The sequence below is a fragment of the Lipotes vexillifer genome, unplaced genomic scaffold (genome assembly GCF_000442215.2).
Source record: "Lipotes vexillifer unplaced genomic scaffold, Lipotes_vexillifer_v1.1 scaffold689, whole genome shotgun sequence".
Taxonomy (NCBI): domain Eukaryota; kingdom Metazoa; phylum Chordata; class Mammalia; order Artiodactyla; family Lipotidae; genus Lipotes; species Lipotes vexillifer.
Window position 1 is genome coordinate 1,275,637 of NW_006772359.1, and position 14,990 is coordinate 1,290,626.

The 14,990-nt window shown below is 51.6% G+C and overlaps 3 protein-coding genes across 3 annotated transcripts in view; 1 reads left to right on the forward strand and 2 right to left on the reverse strand.

Annotated features, from left to right (window-relative positions):
• HUNK (hormonally up-regulated Neu-associated kinase) overlaps nt 1-8,037 on the reverse strand; it is a 111,344-nt gene extending 103,307 nt beyond the window's left edge. Inside the window, 1 exon segment of the mRNA XM_007447419.1 lies at nt 7,777-8,037. Within this exon segment, the coding sequence (XP_007447481.1) occupies nt 7,777-8,037 (261 nt within the window).
• Nucleotides 8,038-8,096: 59 nt separating this feature from the next.
• Nucleotides 8,097-9,822, reverse strand: LOC103076137 (uncharacterized). Its single transcript, XM_007447429.1, has 3 exons — nt 9,785-9,822; nt 8,730-8,910; nt 8,097-8,585 (listed from the first exon to the last, which is right to left on the reverse strand). The coding sequence occupies exons 1-3, from the start codon at nt 9,820-9,822 to the stop codon at nt 8,097-8,099; spliced, it is 708 nt and encodes a 235-aa protein (XP_007447491.1).
• Nucleotides 9,823-13,152: 3,330 nt separating this feature from the next.
• Nucleotides 13,153-14,990, forward strand: part of SCAF4 (SR-related CTD associated factor 4) — a 189,662-nt gene continuing 187,824 nt past the window's right edge. The window contains 1 exon segment of the mRNA XM_007447430.1: nt 13,153-13,212. Within this exon segment, the coding sequence (XP_007447492.1) occupies nt 13,153-13,212 (60 nt within the window).

Consider the following 14,990-nt stretch of genomic DNA (forward strand, 5'->3'; position numbering starts at 1 on the left):
AGAGAAACAAGAGCTTAGGTGGAAGCACTGATAGGACTTGGAAACTGACTTGAAAAAGTAGATTAAAAAAAAAAAAAAAAAAAAAAGAATAAGCAGGGAGCAAGCAAGGTGGAGGAGGCTTCAAAATATATCACTGAAAGAGGACTAATTGCCTTAAAATATAAAAAGTGCCTATAAATCAATAAGAAGAGGACCAAAAACCCAAGGGAAGATGGAGAATGGACATGAACAATTAACAGAAATGAAATCCAAATTGTTTTTGGACATATGAAATATGTTCAATTCACTTACAAATATGATAAACTACACATAAAAAAGATACCATGTTTAATCTACTAGATAGGCAAAGATCAGAAAGTTTGAGAGTACCTTATATTGATAAAGATGTGGAAAGAAACTCACATACCAGGTTGATGGAAGTATAAACTAGGACAACCTCTTTGGCAGGCAATTTGGCAATATTCATCAACAGTTAAAAGACATACCCTTGGGAATTCCCCCGTAGTCCAGTGGTTACGACTCAGAGCTTTCACTGCAGGGGCCCAGGTTCGATCCCTGGTTGGGGAACTAAGATCCCACAAGCTGCACAGTGTGGCCAAAAAAACAAAACAAAAGAGTCATACCCTTTTGCCTAAGACTAGGAATTTATCCCTCAGATATACCTGAAACATTTACAAGATGACACAAAGGCACAGATATTTACTGCTGCACTATTGGGGAATAAGAAAAAAATTGTATACAACCTAAATGTCCATTCTTTAATTGTGCCTAATTCCTTAAGTAATGTCCATTGACATACTCATCAAGGAATGACTAAGTAAACATGGTACCTCCATACGATGAATACTATGCAGTAACTAAAAAGAATAAGGCAATTCTGTAGTAATTTGGGGGAAGGATGTTCAAGATATATTGTTAAGTGAAAAAAGCAAGATACTGAAAAGCATGTATAGTGTAAAAATATATTTCCCTATATCTATACCTTTACAAATGCATGCATATGGAGTATCAAATGTATGTACACTTGTATGCAGATAGAGTATGTTTGGAAGGATACACAGGAAACTAGAAGTGGGGTTGCCTCTGGGGAGAGGAACCCATCACTGAGGCACACAGGTAAAGGCAGAATTACCTTTCACTGCATCCCCTCTTGAAACCTTTCCATTTAAGACCACGTGTCTGTATTTCCTATTCCAGACTTTAGCCAAACGAATCTTAAAACACACACACACGTGATTAAAAACCAGAAAGAATCTAGTAATTAGAAACTGCATAGCTGTAGGGAAGAGCCAGCTCGCTGGAGGTAGAGGTGGGGGTGTTAAGAGATGGCTCCCACCCGAGCAATCCTTCCTGTCACCCGAACGTCCCGAATCATGACTCTGTTTGGCAACAATCCAATTTCCCACAACTCAGGAGTGATGGGGGAGGGAGGATTTCTCCCACTGTCTCTGATTAGACACGCTGGTCGACAAGTTTGCCCGACTCTGTGGACATAAAGTCCTCAAGAGAAAACACATGAAAGTACCCACAAACCCAACAGTGAGCCCTGAGCATCCTACGTGAAAAGAAATGTGAGGCCAGAATATTCCCAGGATGCTCCCTGTTAGGAAGCAGACTCTGGCTGTTCCCTCATTTCAGGTAGAGAAGCATCATAACTAGGTGGGCAAGGCAGGGTGGGAAGCTGCCCACTTTGTTTACGGATCCGTCCTGGTGTCAGATCAAGACCCTGGACTCTGGCCTGTCTCTCCCGGTAAGCAGTGGACACCTGGCTGCACTGCCCCACTTCCCTTTCTGGAGTAAGAACTTCCTCCCCAGCTGCTGACCTCTGCTGCGAGCTCACCCCAGGAACTACCCTCAGCAAGTGTCCAAAGCCACGCCCCTTCCCAGGGCAGCCCTCACCCAATGACGGGTCCAGGGTCCAAAGTTACAAAGGCTCAGTCCCCTCGCCCCAACCTAGACACCTCAGTAGATATAAAGATACAGAGCCCCAGCTTGGACCTCTCAGCTCCAGAGTGCAGCACGGCATGGACGGGGGGCTTCAGCTGGGACTGCATCGGGGCCCAACTTCTGCCTCTGCCCAATGCTGCCTTGCCCCTCTCCTTGCCTCTCGTCCCCTCACAGGTGTTGTCCCGAGTATACACCCTAAGACCACACTCCCGTCCTTCCTTATAAGGAGAGGGACATTTGGAGACAGAGAAGACACGCAGGGGAAAGAAGGCCATATGAAGGCAGAGGTAGAGATTGGGGTGTTGCATCCACAAGCCAAGGGATGCCGGGGATGGTCAGCAATCACCAGAAGCTGCAAAAGACGCGGAAAGATCCTCCCCTAGAGCTTTCAGAGGTTCTGCCAACACCTTGATTTTGGACCTCTGGCTTCCAGAAGTCTAAGAGAATACATTTCTGTTGTTTTAAGCCACCCAGTTCGTGGTCATTTGTTAGGGCAGCCCTAGCAATAGAGAAGAGAAGGTCAGAGGAAAAATCTACTCAGGGCATACCTCCACGTAGTCAACAAAGGTAAGGACACCAGCGAGTTGGTTCTCACCTGCCCAGGGTTGCTTCTAGCAACTAATGAGAAAATGCATGGAAGACCCTGAATATGCCACAAGGCGCTATACCGCTGAGCTGGTGTTCAGGAGGCAGGAGAGGCAATAGCTCTGTCTACCTTTGCAGAAGTATCTGCCTCCTCGGGTACCATTCAGGTCCCGTGGTTCACCCCCTTCCTGCTGGTTGTCCTACCAGCCAGCACCATTTCATCAGAGAGCATGAAATTCAATTCAGGTCAGCACTTGAAAGTGGCCACGGCCCAGGCTGAGCAGAGGAAGAGGTTTCACCAGTTTGCTAAAAGTAAGGCTTGGGGATTATCTACGGGTTTCAATTAACCAAGAGAGCAGGTCGCTGGATTACCATGAATAATCGAGATGGGGCGTACATCCCGAGGTAAACGATACTTGGTGTCCAAACCACCTTCCTGCAGGACACCCAGTCTGCTCCTCTCTCTGGGCAGACACGGCTGCCACTCCCCACACCTCCTGGAAAAGTTAACCCCTGGGATGGATGATTGCCACGCGGCACTGGAACAGCCACCAGCGTGCGGACCGCTGTCGTTGAGCCCAGCCTGTGCCGGTGACTCCACACCCGCAGAGAAAATGTCAGGCTGTGTCCTCTTCGTGGGCACTATTCAGCACTGTTGTGCTGACTCAAAGCGCCCTTTGAAGTCCATGGGACCTGCGTATCAATGAACACTGAGAAGTGAGCCCAAAGTGCCAATTTCCATCATTCACAAGGACTTCAAAAAGATGAGGCAGGGCAGGAAGCTCAAAAAGATTGTGCCTGTGAACTGCAGCATGCAATCTCGGAAATTATAGGCACTGCCTTATCACAAGCGACACACTGAGCAGGTGCTTTTGCCCAATGCCTTTCGCTTGCCAAGAAATCCCTGCTGGGGACTAATAGGAATTTCCAGTTCCCTAGGCATTTCTTGAGCCCCAGAGCTATTACCCCTAAATTTCTAGCACTTTAAAAAAAAAAATACAGGATTTAGCACCTGTTTGTTTCCGAAATACTTGCTAAAAACAGATCTGCCAAAAGGCCACCTCTAAAATTAGTCATATTTCCTGCTCCAAAAAACATAGTAAATTGTATTTTTAGTAACTCCTTCACTCCAGGTATCTGGTGCTGTCACGCTTGAAGCATAATTATTGGCAACTTACTAAGCAGGCAACCCTTATTTTTAGCCCCAAAATAGCTCCAATTGAAAGTGATAAACAGGCTTTTTTTTTAAACCAAGGGTTAGAACAAGGTAGTTAAACATCTTAACCAATCATTTTCTGTACCTAACTTTGTCTCTCCGAGAGACTTAATCACACAAAAAAGTAATTATGGCCTCAACTATTCTCCCATTTTTGCAGCTTTGCCTGCCTGTGGAACCTGCTCTATACTTGAGATACCCCTATGCTCTTCTCTCTAAGCCTCTGCAACTATATTCTTTCATTTTTAAAATGAATAACCTATCAAGTGCCAGAGACTATACATTTCATAGGTATTGGGGACCAATACAGAGGCCGCAAGCACACCTCTTCCTGCATATTTCAAAGTTATCACAATACTCCTGCACAGCAACTTTGCTCTTTGTCTCAAAGCCACTGAGAATCCTTTTTTTCAAAGTCTGATTTTGTGATCATTTTTCCTTGTCTAATCATCAACTTAGTCAAAGACAGACTGAGAACGTGGGGGTTAAGAGTTTCACATGATCGAGTGAATGATTTATTTTCAAAGCCGCGTTAACAGAGGATGGCAGCAACTCAAAGCTACAGGAGGACAAAATTAGGTCTTGCCCAAAGCCATCCTTTCTTTTCAAGCGATAAAAGGGCACTAGATTCAAATGACTTTCAAACAACTTCGGAGAGAGGCTGGCCAAAAAAAAAAAAAAAAAAAAAAAAAAAAAATTCTGTCCTGCAGGCAGTGGTGGGAAAAGGAGCCTCTTGATAAGAAAGGATTGAAGCCTGAATGAAAGTCAGGAAAAAGCGGCTCCGTTTGTCAGACAAACTCGGACAGTAGTTCTCAGCGAGCCATGTAGGATGGCACCCAAAGCTTTTGGGAAACGTGCGCCAAGTCAAAACACAACACACACACACACACCCCCTAAGCCAGCAATATTCTGGATGTTGGCATAAATCACCCAACACAACGTGCACAGTTTTGAGACTGCAACTGCAGGTGTGGGGGCACCTCCCCTTCTTCCCTTTCTCCATCCCCCTTTGCAGATTTTTCATGAACTGATTCCTCAGGACAGGCTGCCCTGGATCCTTCCACTCAGGGGATGGTGTGGGGGGGACACATCTATTTCTTAGGGCAGCCTTCATGACTTAATTCCCCTCCCGCGGTGGTCCGTGTCCTTTCCAAAAAAAAGGAATAGAGAAAAGTGAAGTGCTTTCTCCAGAAAGTATGCACCTCTGCAAAGGGGGAATTATTGAAGGGAGAGGCCCTTCTGGAACACTCACATCACCCACTCTGGGGACACTTCGTCTCCCTTCCTCTGGGTCCTGTCGCCTCGAGGTCTCTCCTTGCTTGGCTCACAGGAGGAACCCCTCTCTGGGCGAAAACCCTCTTAATAGGTCACCTTGTAAAGAGACCTGGAGGCTGCAAATAGTGTGAGGTTGACTTCACCCTTGTTTTGGCCTTAGTAAGATATGACCCAGCACATGAGTGGGGCTGGGGACTCATGAACTCAGCAATATTTCCCAGGCAGAATCATGTACACACACACACACACACACACACACACACACACACACACACACACACACACACTTTAATCTCTACGATCTGCCCAAAACCAAATCTTTTAGTTAAGCATGAAGGTGTTGGATCTGGGAGATAAAAAGCTATGAATGACACCCATTGTTTCTTTCAAGCTGGCCATCAAGTGAACTAAAATCCAGATATCTCACGATGCCTGCATTCCCTGAGCACGGATTCTCAGGGCTGAAGTAGGGCACCTCGGAAAAATCTCTCAACCTCCTTCTCCACTCTAAGAACCACACTCCTTAACTAGATCCAATCAGTTAGTCCAGCACAATAATTTTACGCCCAATTAATTGTTCCTCCCCTTGTGGAGAGGAAGTGAGATGCATCATTTAAGAAAGACAAGATGAGATAAACGGGGCGTGAGCACCCAAGGGTGAGGGGGAATCCTCACTGGACCCCATCCGGGCAGGGATTCCCCACATTCCAGTGTGCCTTCGGGCCCAGCACGGAGCTCCAGAACCCAAGCATCCGGCTAGGGACTGAGCTCTGAGTGCATCCTCGGGAAGTTCAGCCAAAATGAACAGCCTGATGTTAAGAAGCAAAAATGCAGCGGAGAGGAGCCGGACCCACCGACCCACAGCACGGACGGGGAAAGGGGAAGGCAGCCCGAAGCAGCTGAGCCGCAGGGCAGGGGAAGCGAGCGTGCTCCTAACGTTGCCCATTCTGCTGTCAGCATAACGCCCCGTCTCTTTTTGCTAAGTTTCAAGAGGAAACACACACAACTAGACTGAATCCTATACATTTCGAATCAAAATAAAGTTCTACCCCCGCGTGCCGGGCACGGAGAAGTGAGCGCACTGTAGTTAGCAAGCTGGGGCCTCGGGCATCCCCGTGCCATGACCGGATGTGTAAGTTCCCAGCCCACTGCGAACCCAGGAGTAAACGGTGCCGCGCTCCCTTTGGACTAGAATGAGGTTTGGAGTTTTTTGGTTTTGTTTTTGTTCTTCTTTTTCTTCTTTGAAGAGTTACTCAATTCAGTGAGTTCATCCTGAACACTCCCATTTTGTATGGAAATTCAAGCAAGAGGCACTTTTAGAACCGCTCACTCTAACCTCACTTACCCAAAACAAAGGGCACCCCACCCAGAGCGGCTGTAGGAAAAGGACAAATGACAAGGGTGATGGAGACCTGCACTCAGATGCAAGGGGCTCCAGGACACACTGGGGAACTGAGGAGGAAGACGAAAGACAGGTGAGGCTTGGGACTGGAGGGCAGGGCAGCTCGCCCAGTAATCAGAGGCCACACAGCAGTGCATTCCCAGGAACTTCCAGGCCGGACAGAGGATCCCAGGGCAGAGGGTGGAAGGGCAGGTAGGAAGCCTGGAGCTTCCCACCCCCACCCACACTGCTGATGCCTCCCTGGTGAATGGGCCACAAAAAGGCGCTACTACCCCACCTGTGCTGAGCAAGCCCCAGCCTGGGGGGAGTCTTGAGTCTCAGATGATCATGAGCTTGAGGCAACCCCAGCCTGAAGTAGCCCCAAGCTTAGGGTAACTCCCAGGCTGGGGCAGCCTCCCGGCTGGAGCCTCACCTCAGAAGTAAGTCATCATATTATGGGTTTCTTCTCACAGATCTAAGTTACAACTTAGGTCGAGCTGAGGCTTGCCTGGCAAGGGTTCACACACTGCTAACGTCTCACAAGGCTGGAAGGGGTGCCCTTGCAGGTGTCTGGGGTTCCTCCTTCGCTTTCCCCTCTTCTAGGAAGATAAGAAGGCCTCCCCCAACCTCTGAAATCTGGGGAGAGCGGTGTGTAGTTCTGTATCTGCCAGAGCAGGATCCTTACTGCAGCTCCCACCCCAGCGGCTGGAGTGAGGAGGGAAGGAGGGGGTGATATGGGGATGCAGGGGTGGGAAGGGTGGGTGGAGGGAGGGGCGGCGCGTGAAAACCCTCCCGTGAGCACGCAAAACTTCCCCTAGCTGCCGCAGCCCACAAGCGGGTACGTCCCTGGGCTCTCGTCCTTCCCCCACCTCCTACCCAGAGCCCAGGGTGCGGATCAGACTCTAAGTTCCCCCAAGGGCTGGCTAATCGGCTCTCCCACCCTCAGCGTAAGGGCCCACGCACTCCATTCCTGGCTCCAGCCTCTCCACTGATCTGCCGCCCCTACCGGCCCGGAGATCAGAGTCCCCCAGACCCCAGCCCACCCCACCCCCGCGCTGGTGTCCGCCAGGCGGCGCCCTTCGAGGAGCAAAAAAGACTGCAGGCGGCTTCGCGGGGAAACCAGTCGCCCCCCGGGGAAAGTGACCCCATATCGCCCCTCGGGAAAGGCCGGTATCCCGGCTGCGAGGGTCTGCGCGCGCGTCTGGCTCGACCCCGCTTTCAACCCGAGAGGAAAAGCCGACGGAGCTGGAGGCGCCCGTCCGGGGCTCCGCAGCCAGACTCGCAGCGCAGGGCTCTCCGCAGGGTCCCCGACGCCCCTGCCGCCACGATCCCCCAACCCGAAGGCCAGGGGCCGGCGCCCCGGGCGGCTCACCTTCTCTCCGGTCAGCACGTGCAGCCCCTCGCGCACCTTGGCGAAGGAGCCCTCGCCCAGCTTCCTGCTGCCTATGAGGTAGTTGCCCACGCGCTTGTGGTGCTGGAAGTCGCGGAGCCGCTCGCGGGGCACGCCGCTCACCCAGGCCGGCAGGAAACTTCCCTCGCAGGCCGCCGCCGGCCTGGCGGCGTCCTCTGCGCCGCCGCCGCCCCCGGGCGCCGCCGGCTCGCCCAGGAGCCCGTCCCCCGCCGCCGCCGGCATCACGCTTGCCCGCTGCCCGCGCCGCTCCGGCTCTGCTCCCACGGGCGCGGCTCCTCCTCCTAGTCCGGCCCACGCGACTCCCCCGGCTCCTCCCGCCGCCACCCCGGGCCCGGCCCCGCCCGGCCCGCGGCTCCCGCGCCCCGGGCCGCCGCCGAGCGCCGCGCGCAGACAATAGCGGTCGCCCAGGCCACAGGGTACCGGGGACCCGCCCACAAGAAGTTCTTCCTCGGAGGGTCGCCCGGGCCCCTTTCGGGACCCCGAGACCCTGCCCGGGGTCCCCTCCGGGCGGCTAGTGACAGTCGCCCCGCTCGGGTGCGCGGGGAACAAGCCGGCTGCGGAGGGGCGGGCGGGGGCGGGGCGGTCCGGTGCCCGGTCCCGGAGCCGGGGTGCCTGGTCCCGGAGCCCGGGCGCCTCGGCAGCCTCCGCCCTAGCCGCCGCGGGCTGGCCCGCTCGGGCTCGTGTCCGGCTCGCTGGCTCCTAGCTGCGCGCCGGGCGGCCGCTCCCGCCCGAGAGCAGCGCGCGGCGGGCTGCAGGCGCCCTCTGGAAGGCTGCAGAAGAAAGCCCCATTCAGTTTGAATTTGCAGAAATTTAATCCGGTCGCGGGCGGCGGGAACAGATGCGAGCTCCACTCTGCAGCCTGTACACTTTCAAATCCCTCGTAGCCCCTCCTTCCCCGCGCGCAACAGCCAAACTCGACCCTCGCCGGAGAGGGGAGGGCCCTGGGAGGGGAGCAGCGGAGTGGGCGGCGAAGCCACCTGAGCGCCGGACAGGGGGACCTCGCGCTGCCTCGGAGACGCGCGCTCCCGGGCCGCCCAAGTCGGGCCGCCTCCGGCTGCGCCTCTCGCGTAGATTCGGGGCTCGGGCTTTCTGGACCTTTCGGCGAAGAAATCCCCCACTACCAGCTGCACCCACCCCGGGCAGGAGGAAGGGAGGGAGGCTCTCTCGAACCCGGTGGACTGTGGGTTAGGTGCCCGGTGTGCAGCCCCGGGCGTGGCACATAGTAGGACCCTCTGGACCCTGAATGGGTGGATAGATGGATGGGTGGAAGGAAGGATGGAGAGGTGGCGGGGCGTCTGCCCGGGCTCACACCAGACGGGAACGCTGTGTTGGAGGAGGAGCAGCCGCAACAATACTAGTAGCAGCAGCAACGTAGGAACCAGGGCATTTGCTGCCTCTGCTCGTACGTTTACACCTTCTCTGCTTTCCATTGAAATGATGCCGGTGATTGCAGGATGCGATGGACCAGCGCTCCCTGCTCCTGGAGGCTTTTGTTCTGTGCGCGCCCTGACTCTGCTTATCCCTCGTAAACAAGTGCAGCTGGCCTGACGACTCTGATCTTCTCCAGGATACCCAGCGTCTTCTCAAACCAAAAATGAGGAATCTCGTGGCAGGGAGGGGGGAGGAAGGGTGGGGGGAGAAGGGGGAGGCATTTACAAAATGCTACCTGTTGAGCAGCCAGATAAAAGGCACCAGCGTTTCAAGCATACTTAACCCCTGACATTACAGCATCAGGGTTCAAAGGCAGGATTCGGTCTTCAAGTTCCTTTCACTACTGACTCCGCTGTAAACAACTATGGCATGATCCACGTCAGTGCTCTGAGATAGGGGCGGGGCGGGAAGAGGAGGTGGTGCACAGCAGTCGTTAATCCAGTGTCTTGGGGGTTTTCTGACCCACGTGAAAAGTGACCCAGAGAAACGCCTGTTTTAAGTAGATCTAATTTTAAATATGCTATGATCGACTACTCACGTGTTATGACTGGGGTTGTTTTCCATCAGTCTCCTCATTGTTCCCTCTTCTCAATATTAAAAATACACTTTCAAGTGTTTTTCTTGCTGTGCTTAAGGGATTTCATTGCTACCACCCCACCCCCATAATTTCCACAAGGCCAATCCAATCGCTATAATGTCTCCGATTCAATAATCAAATTTTAGGACAGGGCTTCCCTGGTGGCACAGTAGTTGAGAGTCCGCCTGCCAATGCAGGGGACACGGCTTTGTGCTCTGGTCCGGGAAGATCCCACATGCCACGGAGCAACTAAGCCCGTGAGCCATGGCCACTGAGCCTGCGCGTCCGGAGCCTGTGGTCCGCAACAGGAGAGGCCACAACAGTGAGAGGCCCGCGTACCGCAAAAAAAAAAAAAAAAAAAAATTTATGACAGTAACCTGGCGGGAGAAGGGGGCTATATGACCAGCACTGAGTGAATGTTCAACAAAGATCTGATGGACGAGGAATATGGAGCTCACTTTGGGATCAAAACCATTCTGCATCTTCTTTCTGAAAAGGTTTTAGAGTTTCCCCAGTTAGTAGCCTATGCGTTAATAGAGTATGAATTTCTTTAAATTTTAGGATAATTAGCTCTGTATGAAAATTTAGAAATTACTTTATTATAGAGTAAGGCAAATGTCAGAGACAGTTCATCAAATTACCTTTATGGCCTAAAAAAAAAAAAAGCTAGCCAATTCAGGCACAAAAATTGTGGAAGATATTTACAATGAAACAGAGATTTTCTTTCCTTGTAATTATCCTCTCGGGGTGGAGGTCAGGAAAGGGGTGAAGAAGAGAGAAAATCCAGGCCCATTAATTCTTTTTCAAGCCTGATGCCTGGGTTTGATTCAAGTTCACTGCTAATTCCATCAGCTGGGATGGATGCCAAAGAGAAGTCCAAATCTTACCCTTCCTGGGCTTAGTAAGTGGTTTTTGAACTATAGGTCCTGTCCTCTGAAATTGCCTTGTTTAATAAGAAATAAGCCCAGAAATTCCTTTATGTAGGACAAATTAGTACACGAAACAATGGAATGCCCTCATGTTAGATACGTGGGAAACATCTTGTTGAAAGTCTTAGTCCAGCATTGAAGATTCTCTACTAATTATTCCAAACTATGTCTTCTCTTCCAGTGGGATGTCCCTGAGCACTACATTTCAGCTGTCTTTATCTGGGATGGGGCTTCCTCACCTCTGCACCTTTTTTCTTTTGGCTGCGTAGGGTCTTTTAGTTGCGGCACGCAGGATCTTCCTTGCGGCACGCGGGATCTTTGTCGAGGCATGCAGGATCTTTCATTGCAGCGCTGGCTCTTCGTTGTGATGCGTGGGCTTCCCTCTAGTTGTGGTGTGCGGGTTTTCCATTCTCTAGTTGTGGTGCACAGGCTCCAGGGCGTGTGGGCTCTGTAGTTGTGGCGTGTGGGTTCCAGAGCATGTGGGCACTGCAGTTTAACAACAGTGAGCTGCAATAGGCTGATCACTCCTCCTTCGCTCTTACTCTATATCACTCATTCTTCTTAAGTTCTGTATTACTTCCTGTGGATGTCTTTCTTCTCTTTTAGACTCTTTGAGAACAAGAGATTCTATTTGCCCTAGAGCACCTAGCACAGTGCCCTGAGACACGGTCATCATTCAATATATATTTGCATAAATGAAAGAAATCGTGGGACTTCCCTGGTGGTGCAGTGGTTAAGAATCTGCCTGCCAATGCAGAGGTCACAGGTTCGTTCCCTGGTCCAGGAAGATCCCACATGCCACGGAGCAACTAAGCCCATGTGCCATAACTACTGAGCCTGTGCTCTAGAGCCCGTGAGCCACAACTACTGAAGCCTGCTCGCCCTAAAGTCCACACGCTGCAATTACTGAGCCCACGCACCACAACTACTGAAGCCCATGCACCTAGAGCCCATGCTCCTCAACAAGAGAAGCCACTGCAATAAGAAGTCCACGCACCACAATGAAAGGTAGCCCCCACTCGCCACAACTAGAGACAGCCCATGCACAGCAATGAAGACCCAATGCAGCCAAAAAATAAATTTAGAAAAAAAAAGAAAGCAATCATTCACGGATTCTCAAATAAGTGGAGCTTCATTGCTCCAGACAGCAAGATCCCCTCTGTCCTGGTGGAAGACACTTCTAATAACTTTCTAAAAGCATTTGCAGTTATATTGTTGGTTGCCTATGGGTAGTCAACAAATATAATTGTTTGTCTTGTCAAAGATGGGCCATTCTCTAATTTGGATGCATTAACCCTTTAAAAAACATTACCAATTACAGTGGGCTGGAAAGCCGTGAAAAGCTTTCTCAGTTGACTTGTACCAGCTGCCTCCTTCCCGTCTCTTTCACCATCTCCTCCTTCCATATGGCTGAGAGACTGTCTATGTGCTCCCACAGAATGCCAGCTAGGAGACCCAGCTGGAAGCAGTCAAAGACAATTAGAAGTAATCAGGCTGGCACAGCCAGGAAATGAAAGTTGTCTGGAGGGGGTTAGGATGGCAGAAGCTGGCTGGTGACTGGAGAAGGAACGGAGAGCAAAGCAAAGAGAGCAGGCATGAAGAAACTTTGCCTGGAAGACATTCTCCGAACTCTATACGTTAATTCTCCCCAAACAAAGCTTCCAGGAAATCACAGAGGCAGGACTTGAACATATGTCCCCAGAGTTCACGTGCACCGTTACCTTTTCACAGCACTCAGCTGTTGAATGTGCACAATGCAAAGGCTGAGGAAGGCGGGGTCCCTCAGTCACAGACGGGGGTGTGGAGGCAACCTAGGCTGGCACTGGAGAGCAGGAAACGTGCAACACCCCGCAGTGATGTCCTTCTCTGAAAATGAATCGTGACTCACCACCTCCCTGTGCCTCAGTCTCCTCCATCTGTAAAAGTGGGATGTTAAGGAAGCGTGAGGATTAAATGAGATGATGCACACAAAGCATTCAGCCTAGTACCTGGCACTTAGAAACACACGGTGAATTTTAGCTCTCGCTCCTTCCATCAATACCGTGATCATCACACACTGGGAGAAGTCGCTCAAGAAGGCCCCAGAATTCCACGAACACAACTACCCTTATTACTGAGGAAGCCAATGCATTTTCTCCAGGTGGGATCACTTCCCTGAATCCAGAGTCCTGTGACCAAACCCCGTTCTTCTCTACCAGGCTGTCTGAAAGGATCTAAGACTTAAACCGGGCTCCACACACACACACACACACACCCTGCTCCACTCCTGTTCTAGGGTTTCACCCCAACTCACCCCCAAACCTAAGAATCATCCTTTGCTTCCTCGCCTTCCTGAGCCTCATATCCGGTCCCTCAGCAAATGCTATGGGTCCTACTTTCACAACACACCCACATGTGGCCATGGCCCCTGTCACCATCGTCACGTTCTTCAAGCTACCATCCTCTCTCTCCTCCGAACTGGTATCCCTTGCTTCCATAGCAAAGCCCAAACCATGCCCTAAAGATGGGAATCCTATCACAACACCATTCCCTTCCCCAAACTGTCCAACAGATCCCCCACCACAGAAAAGACGCCCACGTGCCTTACCCTGGTGCAGCCCCTGCTCCCCTCTTCAGCATCTGGCCTCCCGAGACTCACTAGCTGTACCTCCCTCCTGCCCCGACTGCAAGCCACCCAGCTCCTTCCCACCTCAGAGCTCTTACCCTTGCTTTTCCCTCTGTGCCAATAGCACACTTCTCCTCGATCTTGGTGTGGTCTGTCCCTCCCTTCATTCAGGGTTCTGCGCTCTGGATCAGAGAGCAGGGAGACCTCCCCAGGTCCCCTCATTGCCATCCTCTAACCCCAAACTCTACTCCATATTTCCTTGTGCCATTTGGTCAGTAGCTGACAGAAGGGTGCACATGCGTTTGTTTATGCACGTCTCTCTCTCCCTCTAGACTTTAAGGTCCATGCAGCCAGGACGTTGGCTGTATCCCAACCCCTGTGCATGCCCGGCATACTGTAGGAGCTCAGCAACACCTGTGGAACCCCATCTCAACTCCTGATATGCCCATGCATGGAGTCTGGATGGTGGTACCAAGCCTGCCCTCCTGCGACTGCTTCCCAGCAGCACTGAGCTGATGTCAGGGAGAGAAAGGTGCATTCTTCCAACAAGATCCTGATGGCTGCCCCCAAGGGAGCTCAAGGCTTATCATGGTTGTACCTCCATCAGGCCCCAAGGGCCAGATGTCATGGCTATTTTAGTAAGAAAAATGTATCGCCCATCTCACAGCCACATGGGAGCCTGGGCTTTAGGATTCCACATCTAAGGTTTGGTCCCTTCCTCCAAATTCCAGAGAGAGGCTATTGAGAAGGATTGGAAGTTAAAATATTTTATAGCAAGTGATCATCACATATACTCCTCTGGACCGTTTCTCCTTGCCTGCACTTCTCCTTGGCAGTCAACACCAAGAGCATGCCCGAGAACTACGAGGCCCTTCCCCCTCCCTTCACTTCTCTGACCTGTCTCTCCCTATTCACTCCAGTGAAGCCACACCTCTCCTGCAGTGGGCCCTTTAAGTTATCTATTCCCTGGGGTAGCTTTCTCCCAAGTATCTGCAGAGCCAGCCCCCTCACTGTCTTTGGGTCTTGGCTCAGAGGTCACCCGCTCTGTGAGCCTGTGTCTGACCTCTTCATTCACAGCACAGATGTCCCCCAGGCTACCTCTTCCCCTACCCCGCTTCCCTTCCTCTGCTTGATTTTTCTTCCTGGCACTTAACACCATGTGACAAATCATATATTTTCCTTATGTATTTTGTTTACTATCTGTCTCCCTCCCTAGAATGGAGGCTCCATGAGGGCTGGGATTTTTTGTTCAGTGCTCTATGCATGGTGCCAGGCACACAGGAAGTACTCAATACAAATCTGTCGTGATTAAATGAATTTGTAATGCACAGGCTCTCCCGTTGCTGAAGAGGGGACCATAATAAATGAGAAAGCAGAAAAAAGAAACACAGCAAAACTGAGTTCTGTTAGAGAAAGCTTACATCAAAAAGAAAGAACTGAGGGCTTCCCTGGTGGCACAGTGGTTGAGAGTCCGCCTGCCGATGCAGGGGACACGGGTTCGTGCCCCGGTCTGGGAAGATCCCACATGCCGCAGAGCGGCTGGGCCCGGGAGCCATGGCCGCTGAGCCTGCGTGTCCGGAGCCTGTGCTCCACAACGGGAAAGGCCACAACAGTGAGAGGCCTGCGTACCGCA